This window comes from Myotis myotis, unplaced genomic scaffold (genome assembly GCF_014108235.1).
Source record: "Myotis myotis isolate mMyoMyo1 unplaced genomic scaffold, mMyoMyo1.p scaffold_m19_p_2, whole genome shotgun sequence".
Classification (NCBI taxonomy): domain Eukaryota; kingdom Metazoa; phylum Chordata; class Mammalia; order Chiroptera; family Vespertilionidae; genus Myotis; species Myotis myotis.
The window spans coordinates 162263868-162278733 of record NW_023416324.1 but is presented as its reverse complement, the minus strand read 5'-3'; the positions used below and the strand labels follow the sequence as shown (position 1 = coordinate 162278733).

Genomic DNA, 14866 nt, shown 5'->3' with positions numbered 1-14866 from the left:
CAATGTTCTCTCTCTCCCCGTTCCTCTCTAAAGTCAGTAAAAATAAATAAATTTGCAAAAGGTGTGTATATAAAGTCACTAATATTTACCAATCACGGAGTACAAACATTCACATAACTTTTTTTAAAATGGTGCTTTTCGAACAACATCAAAGAACCTGGTGACTAAACCGCAGTCACATCCACCTCTTATCTACAGTAACACTGACACAACAAATATTTATCGAACCCCTCTTATAGTCCAGACACTGTACTAGGTGCTGGGACTACAGCAAGAAAAAGAAGGTAACCATGTTTGTAGCCTTCATGTTGCAAATAAATAACATACATTTTCCTTACTGTTCATTTATTCCTTTTTAAATAATATTATGAATTTAGTATAATTAAATATTTCACAGAAGGTTTTGGAAAATAAAAGGGGAAAAATCTCCTATAATTTTACCACCTTAACGACCTAACTCTCACTTTCTGAGATTCCCTTGCAATCTTTCATATAATTATAGTTTATATCTAGTTTTTTTGTTTGTTTGTTTGTTTTTTAAATATATTTTATTGATTTTTTACAGAGAGGAAGGGAGAGAGAGAGAGAGCTAGAAACATCGATGAGAGAGAAACGTCGATCAGCTGCCTCCTGCACATCTCCCACCGGGGATATGCCCACAACCCAGGCACATGCCCCTGACTGGAATCGAACCCGGGACCCTTCAGTCCGCAGGCTGACGCTCTATCCACTGAGCCAAACCGGTTTCGGCAAAGTTTTGTTGCATTTCCTTTTTTAGATGTTTTGGTGAAATGTGTTATACACACAGAAGACTAAATAGAATGCATATAAACATTTCAAAGTGCAATGGTGAAACGATTACCCATGTACCCACAACTCAGGTTAAGTTATAGAACACTAGAGGCCCGGTGGGATCCCTTGGCCTACCAGTGGTCGGCAAACTGCGGCCCGCGAACCACATGCGGCTCTTTGGCCCCTTAAGTGTGGCTCTTCCTAAGCCTTAGGAGTACCCTAATTAAGTTAATAACAATATACCTACCTATATAGTTTAAGTTTAAAAAATTTGGCTCTCAAAAGAAATTTCAATCGTTGTACTGTTGATATTTGGCTCTGTTGACTAATGAGTTTGCCGACCGCTGGGCCCTAGCCTGTGCCCTCTCACAACCTGGGACCCCTCAGGGGATGTCAGATAGTCGGTTTTGGCCCGATCCCCGCAGGCCCGATCCAGACAGGAAGGGAGCCTGATCCCCACAGGCCTGATCCAGACAGGAGGAAGCCCAATCCTGTGCTTTGAGTGTCTGTCCCCTGGTGGTCAGTGTATGTCATAGCGACTGATCACCTAGGCTTTTATATATATAGGATTGTCAGAATTTGGAAGCTCTCTGAATGCTCCTCCTGGTTTTAGTCCCCTGCTTTTTCCTAGATGCAACTACTTACTTGACTTTTGTGTTAATCATCCTCATACTTTCCTTTATAGTTTTACCACTTATATATGTATCCCTTAACAGAGTTATTTCTCTTAGAGAAAAGTGAATAGCCAGCACAAGCTTAGCTGTATAAGGAATGTAGGCAGTGAGAGTAAGCTGCTCAGTATTTTCTGCTTCTAAGCCAGCCATGACTTACCTCCAACTCTCAGCAGTAGATTGAAGCCACAACGTGTCTATGGGTGAAATGAGTGTCTTCAGCCCATCCAGACAGCAGTAACATATCTTGGTATAGGATTCTTTTTATCTATTGTCTTTGGGCACTTGGTGAACCTTTTCAGTATGAAAACTCATATTTTTCAGTTCTCTGAAATCTTATTTCATTGGTAATTTTCTCTCCATTTTTTTGCTGCTCTCTCTCTCTCTCTGAAACTCTTATTACATGGCTATTGGACTCCCTGGTTCTCTCTTTTTTTTCTTCTTTTTTCTCCACTTGGGAAGGTTTTTGTTTCCTTTTAAGCATGCTTTTTATTTTTATTTTTTAAAATATATTTTTATTGATTTCAGAGAGAAAGGGAAAGAAAGAGAGAGAGAGGAACATCAGTGATGAAAGAGAATCATTGATCGGCTGCCTCCTGCACACCCACTACTGGGGATTGAGCCCACAACCCAGGCATGTCCCCCTGACCGGAATCAAACCCGGGACCCTTCAGTCCACAGGCCCACACTCTATCCACGGAGCCAAACCGGCTAGGGCTAAGCATGCTTTTTAAAAATCTTTAAAAAAATTTTATTTATGTATAATTGGTAAAACGAATAGTTATTTTTTCATGAGCTTTGTGGCTTTGTGTTTAATACCCATTTAGGCTGAAATGTTTTTTGAGAGATAAGAATAGTTATCTACATTGGATTAAAATTTCTCTATTTTGTTGTTGTTATTGTTTTAGGTGGTGCTTCCTACATTTATCCTAGAGAAGCGTTCCTTGCTGGAAATGTATGCAGACTTTATGTCTCATCCAGATCTATTTATAGCCATCAGTAATGGAGCCACACCTGAGGACAGGATGATTCGTTTTGTTGAGTACTACCTTACCTCATTTCATGAAGGCCGTAAGGGAGCCATTGCTAAGAAACCGTACAATCCTATCATTGGAGAAACCTTTCACTGTTCCTGGAAGATGCCAAAAAGCGAGGTAGCATCCAGTGTTACTAGCAACTCTTCCACCCAGGCAGTCACAAATCATGTTCCTCTATCAGACGAGGCTTTAAGCCAGGTCGGACCAGACTGCTATACGGTCAGATTTGTTGCTGAACAGGTTTCCCATCATCCTCCAGTATCAGGATTTTATGCAGAATGTGCAGAGAGGAAGATGTGCGTAAATGCGCATGTCTGGACTAAGAGCAAATTCTTAGGCATGTCAATAGGCGTGACGATGGTTGGAGAAGGTAAGTAGAAAAATTGTTCTCCAATTTTTAATATCAAACTATAATCTTAAATTTTGGGAATCTAGATGAATATTAATTATAAATTTGAAATGTTATGTGTACTACTTTTTTTTTCCGTTTCCTAGTATGTTCCAGAATGCTAGTGGGGCAATGGGGCGTATTTATGGAAAAATATAACTTCTTCTTTTACATCAGTTTTTCCTGATTTTAAATGTAAACTATATATATTTTTTTATTTTCATTATTGATTTTTTTACAGAGAGGAAGGGAGAGGGATAGAGAGTTAGAAACATTGATAAGAGCGGAACATCGATCAGCTGCTTCCTGCACACTCCCTACTGGGGATGTGCCCGCAACCAAGGTACATACCCTTGACCGGAATCGAACCTGGGACCCTTGAGTCCGCAGGCTGACGCGCTATCCACTGAGCCAAACTGGTTAGGGCTGTAAAATATTTTTATTGTAGAAAATTTGGAAAATTTAGAAGAGTATTAAGGAGAAAATAAAAGCATCTCTAATCTTTCCATTCAGAAATGAATAAATTTAGCTAACATTTTGTATTTTTCTGTGTATGTTCATACTTTTATTTTAGTTTTATAAACTTAGGAGTAATTCTCTCCAAATAGTTTTCTGTCCCACTATTTTTTACACTAAATACTAATTTTCCCATGTCACTGATAGTCCTTTAAAATATGTTTTCATTATTATAAAAAGCACTCAAGAAATAACTTGTAGTTAAATCTTCATCTTTTCTATTTCTTTTAAATATATTCACATTTGTAAGGAGATATTCACAGACTATTTTAAAATACATTGCCAAACTTTAATTCTACTTCAGCTAAAGATTATAAAAAAAAAATTTAGGAAATACAGTGTTTTTTGGCCAAGAATACAAAAAAACAAAACAAAACAAAAAAACCTCCACAGAAATCATTGCAGAATTAATGCAAATACAGGGCGGGACAAAAGTAAGTTTACAGTTGTTTGTATGGAAAATAATACAATGATAAATAATAATACAAGAGTAAACTCTTTTGCATACTCAAAATTGTAAAACCTACTTTTGTCCTACCCTGTATAAAGGCAGAAAAAAAAACTACCATTTTAATGTTAAGGGAACACCATTGTTCATAGAATAATTTGTTCTGAATGTAAACTTAACAGTGTAGGACATAATTAAATCTGTGACTCTAACATTTTGAGATTGTGTTATTGTAGCTGCAAAGAAAATACTTTATCCCCATTTCAGTTTTTCCTATAGTATTTTTAACATCTGTTGTGAATCTAACCATTTTCCAGATAATGTTTCAAACTAAGCAAGAGTTTTATAACATTAGAAAATATTTTCTTAGTTTAAAAATAAAGTTTGCCACCTACAGCTTTTAACATTAGCCCTGAGCTCTTCATAAATACATTTTATTTTATAGATTAAAAAACTGAAGTCTAAATGATGGGATGTGTCTGGGTAATTCAGGTTAAGGAAGGCATAGCCAGAAGGAGGCATAGAGCCTCATTCTTTGGCACATTCTTCCTGAGGACAGTTATCTTATCAGCTCATATAACAGAAGGAAACTGGTAATAGTAGCCTCTCCCACTCCAAGAAAGGAAATACCTCAAGATATGAGGAAAAGCATTAATATCTTAACCATGCATTAATTGTGGAGGAGGTATATAATAGATAATTTTTTATTATTTAAGTCCTAATTAAGTATTCATGAATCGCCTTTTAGAAATTAAATTGTTATTGGTTACCCTCAAAAGAAAGTAAATTAAATCATAGAATGGGACTTATGACAATTCATTTTGCTCCTACAGCAGCTATGTTTTATATTTTATTATTTTTTTTAAATATATTTTTATTGATTTCAGAGAGGATGGGATAGGGAGAGATAGAAACATCAATGATGAGAGAGAATCGTTGATCGGCTGCCTCCCCATTAGAGATCGAGCCTGTAACCCAACCCCGCAAGTGCAGTGACTGGGAATCGAACCGTGACCTGGTTCAATCTCTGAGCCCCACCAGCCAGGCAGAAGTCATGTTTTTATTTAATAGTTGAGGAAAGCTCTGTTTATTAGATAAATGAGATTTTAGAATTCTTTGGATCTCAGTTGTTTCTACTAGTGTATTATCACATACATTTGAAACTGGGTATTTATTTCTTCAGATCTTAAATTCCACAGTATATGCTACTTAGGTAAAATGTATTCTTAGAAATCAAAAAGATTATAAATCCAGTTTATAAGATCATATATTTTTAGAAAAGTAATAAAAATATATCTTTTCCAACTTTGAATTAATCAATTTATTATTAAACACGAAGTATACCCAAGTAAATTATGTCTTCTGACATCTCCCATTATATATAAATATAGCCAGAACCATATCCCCTATGAAATGGCTCGATAATTTTTTTTTAATATATTTTATTGATTTTTTACAGAGAGGAAGGGAGAGGGATAGTTAGAAGCATCAATGAGAGAGAAACATTGATCAGCTGCCTCCTGCACAACCCCTACCAGGGATGCACCCACAACCAAGGTACATGCCCTTGACCGGAATCGAACCTGGGACCCTTCAGTGCACAGGCTGACGCTCTATCCACTGAGCAAAACCGGTTAGGGCAATAATTCTTGATTTATTGTTGCCCTTTATGAAAACTACTAAGGGTACCCGGCCAGCGTGACTCAGTGGTTGAGCATCGACCTATGAACCAGGAGGTCACAGGTTCGATTCATGGTCAGGGCACATGCCCAGGTTGCGGACTCGATCCCCAGATCACCAGTACGGGTCATGCAGGAAGCAGCCGAACCATGGTTCTCTCTTATCATGGATGTTTCTCTCTCCCTCTCCCTTCCTCTCTGAAATCAGTAAAAATATCTTTTTTTAAAAAACTACTAAGGGCAATAAAAAAAAAGTTGGTGTTACCGCATGTAAAGTAGACTCTCAGTTTGTCTATTTGCTTATCCTAAAAATTAACTGTATTAAAATAGTTTGTAACTCTTGCCCTAATTTGTGAATATTAAGAACAGAGTACTTAATGAGCATTCATTAAGAGAGAGATACTGGAACAGTTCGGACCAGTGGTACATATCCAGTTCAGTAATTATTTTGATGGTAACTAGGTAATAAGCTAAAGTTGGTAATAGAGCTCAAGTCTTCTTAGAGTCTCTTAATTATTTAGTACTAGTGCCCTGGTGCACGGATCCATGCACATCGAAAAGAGATTAATTAGAAAGTGGCTGGTGGGGTGGAACTGGGTGTGACAGACCGGACACGCCCTGGAGCCAACCTCCCTCAGTCCCTTCCCGGCCGGCCGCACCTGAGGTTGTGCTGGGGCTCAAAGGGCATCTGCGGAGTGAGCGGGGTCCCTCTGGCAGGTGGGGTCCCTTGGCCTGGCTTGCAGGGATCAGCTGAAACCGGCTCTCCATCAACCCCCAAGGGGTCCCAGATTGCAAGAGGGCAGTTCTCAGATGACGCACTCCAGAATCAGGGTCCTTCCTCTCTGGTTCTGGGTGTGTCACCCAAAAACGACTGCTGCCAAGTCACCACAGCTCAGCAGCTCCTGCTTTGAGTGTCTGCCCCCTGGTGGTCATTGCACATCATAGCTACTGGTCAGACGGTCCCTTAGCCTTTTATATATATAGGTAGATTGATTAGTCATTAATTTAATTCTCTTCTTACATGTTTTTTTAAAACTATCTTCAATATGGCATCAGTTAATATGTAAAAAGCCCATCTAGAGTAATTTTTTGGAAAACTACCACTTCTGTCTCTTGTAACTTTACCATAAATACTTCAGAATTTGGCAAACAGAATTTTGGTGACCATAGTTTTGTCATAAAATTTTATTTTTTTTCTTAATATACATAAAATAGAATGAAGAACACTTTTCATCATACCATCTAAGATTAAGGTCTACGACTCCATAACATTAAACAAAGTTATTTCCAAACTGCTGAAAAAGTTGTTAGTACTAAGTACTTTATGTAATTAGTAATGATCAGATCTTAGTATAATGCAGTATAGCATGGCCTTAAACTCTGACTTAGGGGTTTTTATTTTTTTAAAAATATATATATTTTATTGATTTTTTACAGAGAGGAAGGGAGAGGGATAGAGAGTCAGAAACATCGATCAGCTGCCTCCTGTACACCCCCCCCCCCCCGGGGATGTGCCCGCAACTAAGGTACATGCCCTTGACTGGAATCGAACCCGGGACCTTTCAGTCCGCAGGCTGACGCTCTATCCACTGAGCCAAACCGGTTAGGGCAGGGGTTTTTATTTTTAGGATCGTTAGAGGGAACTCTTGTACTATTTCCACTGAACATTTTCTGGTTTTATGACCCCACAGAAACAGGTCATAGTAGAAGTAACCTTAATTCACTATTAGCAGGAATTGGTGTCAAATACAATTGTAAATGAAGCCAGTTTCATCCAAAGCTAAATGAAAATTAAGCAAAATTATGTTTATTTACTAAACAGGAGAAAACATAATATGGATTTTTCATAGCTGTATTTTTACTATATTAACAACCTTCATGTTTTTACATTCAGGTATCCTTAGTCTATTGGAGCATGGAGAAGAGTATACATTTTCTCTACCTTGTGCATATGCCCGGTCAATTTTAACTGTTCCTTGGGTGGAACTGGGTGGCAAAGTCAGTGTCAACTGTGCAAAAACTGGTTATTCAGCCAGCATCACTTTTCATACTAAGCCATTTTATGGTGGCAAACTGCACCGGTAAGAACATTGTAATGATATTTGGCTCTTATTCTATCAGTTTGATCCTTTTATTATAACTCCTTACTGTTTTTCTGCTTTGTTTTATGTGAATTGGGGTTGGATTTTTATTCATATTTATTTTTTAATATATTTCATCTTTCAAGGCATTCTGGAAATCATGACCTGGTTTAACAAATAGTGACAGATCTATCTACTCTTGTAAAATTTTCCTGGTTAAATAGCTAACAAGATGTAGAATAGAATTCATAACATGAATATGCAACTTCTGGCCCAATTTCTGCCTTTAAAAGGGATTTAAACTTGGATCCAGATCTCCGTGGAGGCAGCTATTGCTACAGGTTAGTGTAAAAATGCATCTAGCCATTAGAAATGGTTCAAGAAGTACAATGAAGGAAGCCAGTGTCTTTAAGCACCAGTATTGAATTGTATCTTTAATTCCATCCAGGAATTGGCCAATTATGTATATTTTTTTCATGGCTTGTTGGTCTCTTTAGCACTAGTCCAGATCGCCCAAACTATATGAGGACAAGCCTTCTAATAGGATCCTCAAAAGGAGACTGGCTCTTTCCTTAAGCTTTTTTTTTTTTTTTTCTAAAATATTTTTATTGATTTCAGAGAGGAAGTGAAAGATAGAAACATCAGTAATGAGAGAGAATTATTGTTCGGCTGTCCCCTGCATGCACCCCACTAGGGGTCAAGCCCACAACCCGGGCATATGGCCTTGACCAGAATCGAACCCAGGACCCTTCAGTCCGCCAGCCGATGCTCTATCCACTGAGCCAAACCGGCTAGGGCTTTCCTTAAGCTTTTGATGTCTATTATGAGATATTCCTAAAGAAGGGATAGTTTTCTTTTTCAACAAAGTTTTTATTGAAGAATAACACATATACAAAAGTATACAAGTTAACTTGACTTTGTGAGTATTTAAGCACTTTGATTTAGACATGGAACATTACTGGCATTCCAGAGTCCTTCCTCCTGCCCTGTTACAGTTATACAGATATGCACATACACACACACACACTTTTTTTTTTCTTTTTCACACACTCTTAAGTTAATCACTTACATTCTTCCCACTATCTGATGTCTAACACTGTAGATGAGTTTTGCCTGTTTTTGAAGTCTATATAAATTAAATCATATACTCTGTGCTTTTTCATACCTGACTCATTTTGCTCAAATTATGTTTTTGAGATTCATCCATGTAAAGTCGTAGTTTATTCTCCTTACTGCCTTTTTTCTATTGTATGACTGCCACAATTTATAGTGCTGCTCAGTGTTTGGTGAACATATATATGAATTTCTGAGGTAGATATGTAGGAGTGAAATTGCTGGTTGTAGGATATGAAGTTGAACTTCATTAGATATTGCCAGTTTCTTTTTTTATTGATTTCAGAGAGAGGGAGGGGGAGAATGAGATAGAAACATCAATGATGAGAGAGAATCATTGGTCGGCTGCCTCCTGCATGCCCCCTCCTGGGGATTGAGCCAGCAACCCGGGTATGTACCCTATAGGGAATCCAACCATCTCCTCCTCGTTTGTGAGTCTGTACTCAACCACTGAGCCACACCAGCCGGGCACTGCCAGTTTTTCTTAAGTGGGTATACCAAAATACTCTCCCTTCAATCCTGTATGAGACTTTTAGGTCCATATAGCTATTTTACTTCTTTTTCATTGGATGAGTAGTATTCAACAATCTTAGAAGTGGAAAGAAAGACTAATTAGCTCCCAGGCATTGAATAAGCCTTTAATTTATGGATTCCAAAACACTGAAGCAGAGATTAAAAAAAAAAATACAGATAACCCAAACAGAACCACTAGGCATTGTCAGAACCCTTACAGAAGGTGGTTCACACTTTGTTATATGTACTTCTACTTAGGCTCTATAGTAACCACAGGATTCAAACCTTAAAATTAGAAGGGATTTTGGAAGTCACTGGACTGACATTTACTAGGCACATAAATCCCTTTGTGACATGCCTAACAACTGATTGTTCAGTATGTGTTGGAACATTATCAGAACAGAAGTCAGTGGGCAGCCCATGGCATTTCAGACTCCCTTTACTTATATGAAGTTAGAGCTGAAATCTACATCTCTGTAACATGCTTAGCACTGGTGAAACCATTTTCCAAAGTATAGAACTGAATAAAATGCTTAGGGGAAAACAAATACAGGGATAAATTTTCCAAACCCAGCACTTTTTTTTGTTTTGTTAATTCTCACCCAAGGGCATATTTTCCATTGATTTTTTTTCTTTCTTTCTTTTTTTTAGAGAGAATGGAAGGGGGGAGGGAGAGAGAGAAAATAAAAACCACATCAATGTGAGAGAGACATATTGATTGGTTCCCTACCACACTTGCCCTAACCGAGGTATGTGCCCTTGACCGGGAATTAAATCAGGGAGAGAGAAGGAGAGACGAGAGATTGAGATTGAAATCCCACAGGACTTACCTATAAAAACATTTTTTAAAATGTTATTTATATACAGACTTATTCTCTTGATTGTTTTGTATTATTTTCCACAATATGGCTGTAAGCTTTTGATAGACTGGTACTGTTTGGGATCTGTACAGTGCTTTCATTGCATCTATACAGTGCTGTGTATGTAGTATGTGATTTGTGTATTTTTCTTGGGAAATATGGTTAAGTGTGAGTTTCTTCCTTGGGATAGAGTCAGTCTACTGTATCAAATTATAGCTTTCTCGATGATCCTTTGACCTATCACTGGTTACTACTTAGATATGAAACCTTGGATTAGATTTTTTTGGAGCTTTATCTCCTTTAGGATAACCATTCAGAGGTTGGAAAATAGCTGTTTAAGCTTTCTTCATGTTAAATAAACTGAGAGTTCCATTTACAAGCTTTTCTACATTGGTTCTGTGACTAGAAATCTCTCCAGGGAGAGATCTTTTTATTTTTTTTATCTGTTTTCCTTTTTTTTGTTTTGTTTTTTTGTTAATCTTCACCTTAGGATATTTTTCCATTGATCTTTTGGAGAGAGTGGAAGACAGAGAGAAACATCTATATGAGAGAAACACATCAATTGGTTGCCTCCTTCACTCACCCCAACCAGGGCCCAGGCTGGGAAGGAGCCTCCAACCAAGGTACATGCCCTTGACCGGAATCAAACCCGGGACCCTTCGGTCTGCAGGCCAACACTCTACCCACTGAGCCAAACCAGCTAGGGCCAGGAAGAGATCTTAATTAAGATCTTTAATGAATAGTTACTGAAGACTTTCCTTCTTTCATTATATTCAAAGTGTTCTCCAGTGTGAATTCTCAGATTATGTAAGTGTGGCACAGTGAGTAAAGGGTTTCCCATACTTATTTCATTTAATCTTATGTCTGCTGTGTGAATTCTCTGGTACTCAACAAGAGATTTTCTCCTGTGAAAGACTTTTCCGCATTTATTGTGTGTATAGGATTTTTCCCCAATATGAGTTGTCTTGTCTTGTGTACACTGAGGAAGGACAGAGCTCCAGCTAAAGGCTCTTCCAGTTGATTACAGAGATAGTATTTTTTATATATATATTTTTATTGATTTCAGAGAGGAAGGGAGAGACAAAGAGAGATAGAAACATCGATGATAGAATCATTGATCGGCTGCTTCCTACATACCCCACACTGGGGATTGACCCCACAACCCAGACATGTGCCCTGACCAGGAATCGAACCATGACCTCCTGGTTCATAGATTGACACTGAACCACGCTGGCCGGGCAATATGTGTGATTCTTCTTCCCTTCTCCAGTTCTCTTCATGCTGCCCTTGCTGTGGAGCTGTACTAAGCAGCAAGGATCCCATGTAACCCAGCATGCATGAACAGGGACCTAGGGCTTGTTATTTTTCAAGTGGAAAGGCTTGTGAGGGAGATAAGATAACTTGAGAAATTGTGCTGTGGCAGTAAAAGAGAGATCAAGTGAGGATATTTGACTATAAAACAATCTTGTTAGAAAAGTATGGGGAATACTTACCTGGCAGGGGAGATACCATGATCACGAAGGTGGTTTTCCCAGGGCGAGGCTTATCCCTTGCACTCCGGATGTGCTGACCCCTGCGACTTCCCCAAATGTGGGAAACGCGACTGCATAATTTGTGGTAGTGGGGGGGGAAAAAAGTATGGGGAGCAGGAGGGGAGACATCCACTTGGTCTCTGATCTTGTTCGTGGGGATTCTGTTGGTTGAGTACCTGGAAGGAGGTGGGTGGCCTTCAGGTACGGCGTGGCTAGCACTGCTAACCAGCCATCACAGGCTCTAGAATAAAACCAATCTTGAACCCATAAAAAATATATATATATATATATATGATGGATTATTGTTCTTCGGTTCTCAGAATATAGTTCTGGGTATGTGTGGGCGGAGAAGGGAAGAGATAAAGTATTCAATGTCATCGCCTCATATTCTGTTTGGTTAGAGATAAATTTCCAAGGGCGGGAACAATGTTGGCAAGTGGGATCAAAGAGGAAATATGGATATCACAAGAAACATTCAGTCAGGCAAAACCCCTAGCAATGTAATTACTTATGTTCAGATGCTTTGAAGTATAACCCAGAGTTCCCACCCCTGCTGTAATCAGATGACTTATAGTCATAGTGTTCTTTGTGTCCTCTGAGCTATAGTTATGCCTACTTTGATTTTGAATGTTTGGTTTCCTCTTGGATTCCAAACCTGTGTAAACCTTGATCTTTAAAATCTGGTTCACTGATCGTTTGCTTATTGTCTCCTACACCCCTGCCTTGAGCTCTGAGTTTGTAGACCGTTGACTTCTCTTGATAAAGAACTATGGACTCCCTGAATCCAACATGTCCTTCTGATGCCTCGGCCCTTGGCTTGTAACTGAAAAAGGCTACTTAGGATTCTTGAGCTTCACCTTCAGGCTTTGGCCTTTTGGATTCCCTTGTGAATTCAGATAAACCATAATCTGTCACACTGATTAGACCCTAAACTACCACTGTTCTCTGAGTTCTGAATGTCTATCTAACCTGACCCTGTTGTTATTTGTGTTCATTGGTGAACATAAAATACTTCATTAAAAATAATTAGACCTGTTCCTATTCCTTCATTTGTACTGCATCCTGTCTGTTGATAAACCAGCCAGATAACTAAATCTTTATTAATCTTTCAACAATTTTAGTGCTTGAGTTCTGAGTTCTGTGTTGATAATAGTTTTTGTATACTAGTGCTCTTTTAATTTTTCTATTTTGTTTGTCAAGAGAATTTTTAAATTTTAATATAACTCTTCTGTTTTTCTACCTCTTTTTTAAAAATAAATTTTTATTGATTTCAGAGAGGAAGGGAGAGGGAAAAAGAGCTAGAAACATCAATGATGAGAGAGAATCATTGATTGGCTGCCTCCTGCACACACCCTATTGGGGATTGAGCCCATAACCTGGGCATATGCCCTTGACCGTAATCGAACCCAGGGCCCTTCAGTCCACAGGCTGACACTCTGTCCACTAAGCCACACCGCCTAGGGCTGTCTTTCTACCTCTTACTGATTTTTCTGGTTTCTATATTTAATTTAAAATTAGGCTTATGTGATTTTATATAGAATTGATATAGCCAGCACTTCAAAATAGAGACTCTAAACTTTTACATAAATAGGACTAGTTTTTAAAAAGTTAAATAGGTTATTTATTATAACATTTTCCAACTGTGATAAAAAAATAAATGTTAATATTTTTCGTATTCCTATTTAGTTTTAATATTATAATAGTTTTGTTTGTAGCAAGCATTTTTAAAGATCACACTTGGTGATTATTTATGATAATTAAGTCTCAAAGATTCCCAGTGTTCTATCTAAAGATTAAAGTTGATGTTATTTGAAAAAATTACTATGAAGCTAACATGGATTTACAGCGTGACTTTGGCACTGACATTGAAGTGAGCTGTATAACTAATTAATTTAAAGAATTCCCAGAGTATGTTCTTGGGTTTCAGAATCTGAAGAAAAAGCACAATATCAATTTATTATAGCAAATCTTTTTTTCTGCCTGCTTCTAGGGTTACCGGTGAAGTAAAGCACAATAGTAGCAACACTGTGGTGTGCAAAGTGCAAGGGGAATGGAATAGTGTTCTTGAGTTCACTTACAGCAATGGAGAGACAAAGAATGTGGACTTGACTAAATTGGCAGTGACGAAGAAAAGGGTAAGACCTCTGGAGCAGCAGGACCCATTTGAATCCAGGTACGTCATCTGTGCATCCACCCAGCAAAGAGTCAGAAACTCTGGATCTTAACCTAAGCCTTTTTACTTACGGTCTTGGACAAGTCACTTCACCAGTTTGCATCAGTTTCCTCATCTGTAAATTCAAAGAGTTTGGTCTGATCGGATGCTCTTAAACCCCTTACCAGCTATGGCATTATATGATACACAGTCACATTTTAGTAAAAGTCAAACATTGCTAAACTGGGCAAAATATTAACATTTAACAGAAAATATTACTACTATCCTTACCATAGAAACTCTTACACATCTATAACAATAAAAGCATAATATGCTAATTAGACTGGACGTCCTTCCAGACGAAGCCAGGGCTGCGAGGGAAGCCTGAGTCCCGGGTGCCAGAGGGAAGCCGGTGCCAGCAGCCGGGGGGAGGCCTACTCCTGCATAAATTTTGTGCATCGGGCCTCTAGTTATTAATAAAAAGACAGATACCACCCTCCCCACTAGTAGAAAAATGGGCAAAGGACAGAAAGAGGTAAGAGGTAGCTCACAAAAATAGAGAGGAAAATGCCCATTAAGAAAATGAAAAAAATGTTCAGTGTAATGAGAATTCAAAGAAATATGAATTAAACAATAAGACAAATTTTTAAAATAATTCCCTTTTGAGGGAAAAGTAAGCAAATAGACATTTTCATACAGCAGGTTAGAAGGTAAATTAGAACAGCCTTCCTGTAGAGTATTTTGGCAATATATGTCATAGGCCTTTAAAAGTAAGTGAAATGGATCTAAATGTGTTAATAAGGTACAGCCTCCAAAATGTGTTGACAGTGGTTACTTCTGGAAAGGAGTATAGGGATCTGAGATAGGAAAGAGATCACCCTTGCTTGCATTGTGTATCATGTGGAAGTATTACTGTATCAATTTTAAATGGAATAAAGAAAATACAGGAAAGCACTATAATAATAAAAGCATAACATGCTAATTAGACCGGACAGCCAAATGACCTTCCGGACAAAGCTGGGGCTGTGAGGGCCGAGCCCCTTGCACGAATTTCGTGCATTTGGCCTCTAGTTAAATATATTAA

The 14866-nt window shown here is 38.2% G+C and overlaps 1 protein-coding gene and 1 pseudogene across 3 annotated transcripts in view; both read left to right on the top strand.

The window, feature by feature from the left end:
• Positions 1 to 14866, top strand: part of OSBPL11 (oxysterol binding protein like 11) — an 84061-nt gene that overhangs the window by 60237 nt on the left and 8958 nt on the right. For 2 of the 3 annotated variants that reach the window (XM_036348697.1, XM_036348698.1), the window contains exons 9-11: positions 2372 to 2870; positions 7426 to 7612; positions 13621 to 13803. In XM_036348697.1, coding sequence (XP_036204590.1) covers positions 2372 to 2870; positions 7426 to 7612; positions 13621 to 13803 — 869 coding nt within the window. Of the gene's footprint in view, positions 1 to 2371; positions 2871 to 7425; positions 7613 to 7758; positions 7954 to 13620; positions 13804 to 14866 lie in introns of those variants that run through there. The other variant, XR_004973954.1, reaches the window with a different exon arrangement.
• Positions 11584 to 11764, top strand: LOC118677879 (annotated as a pseudogene).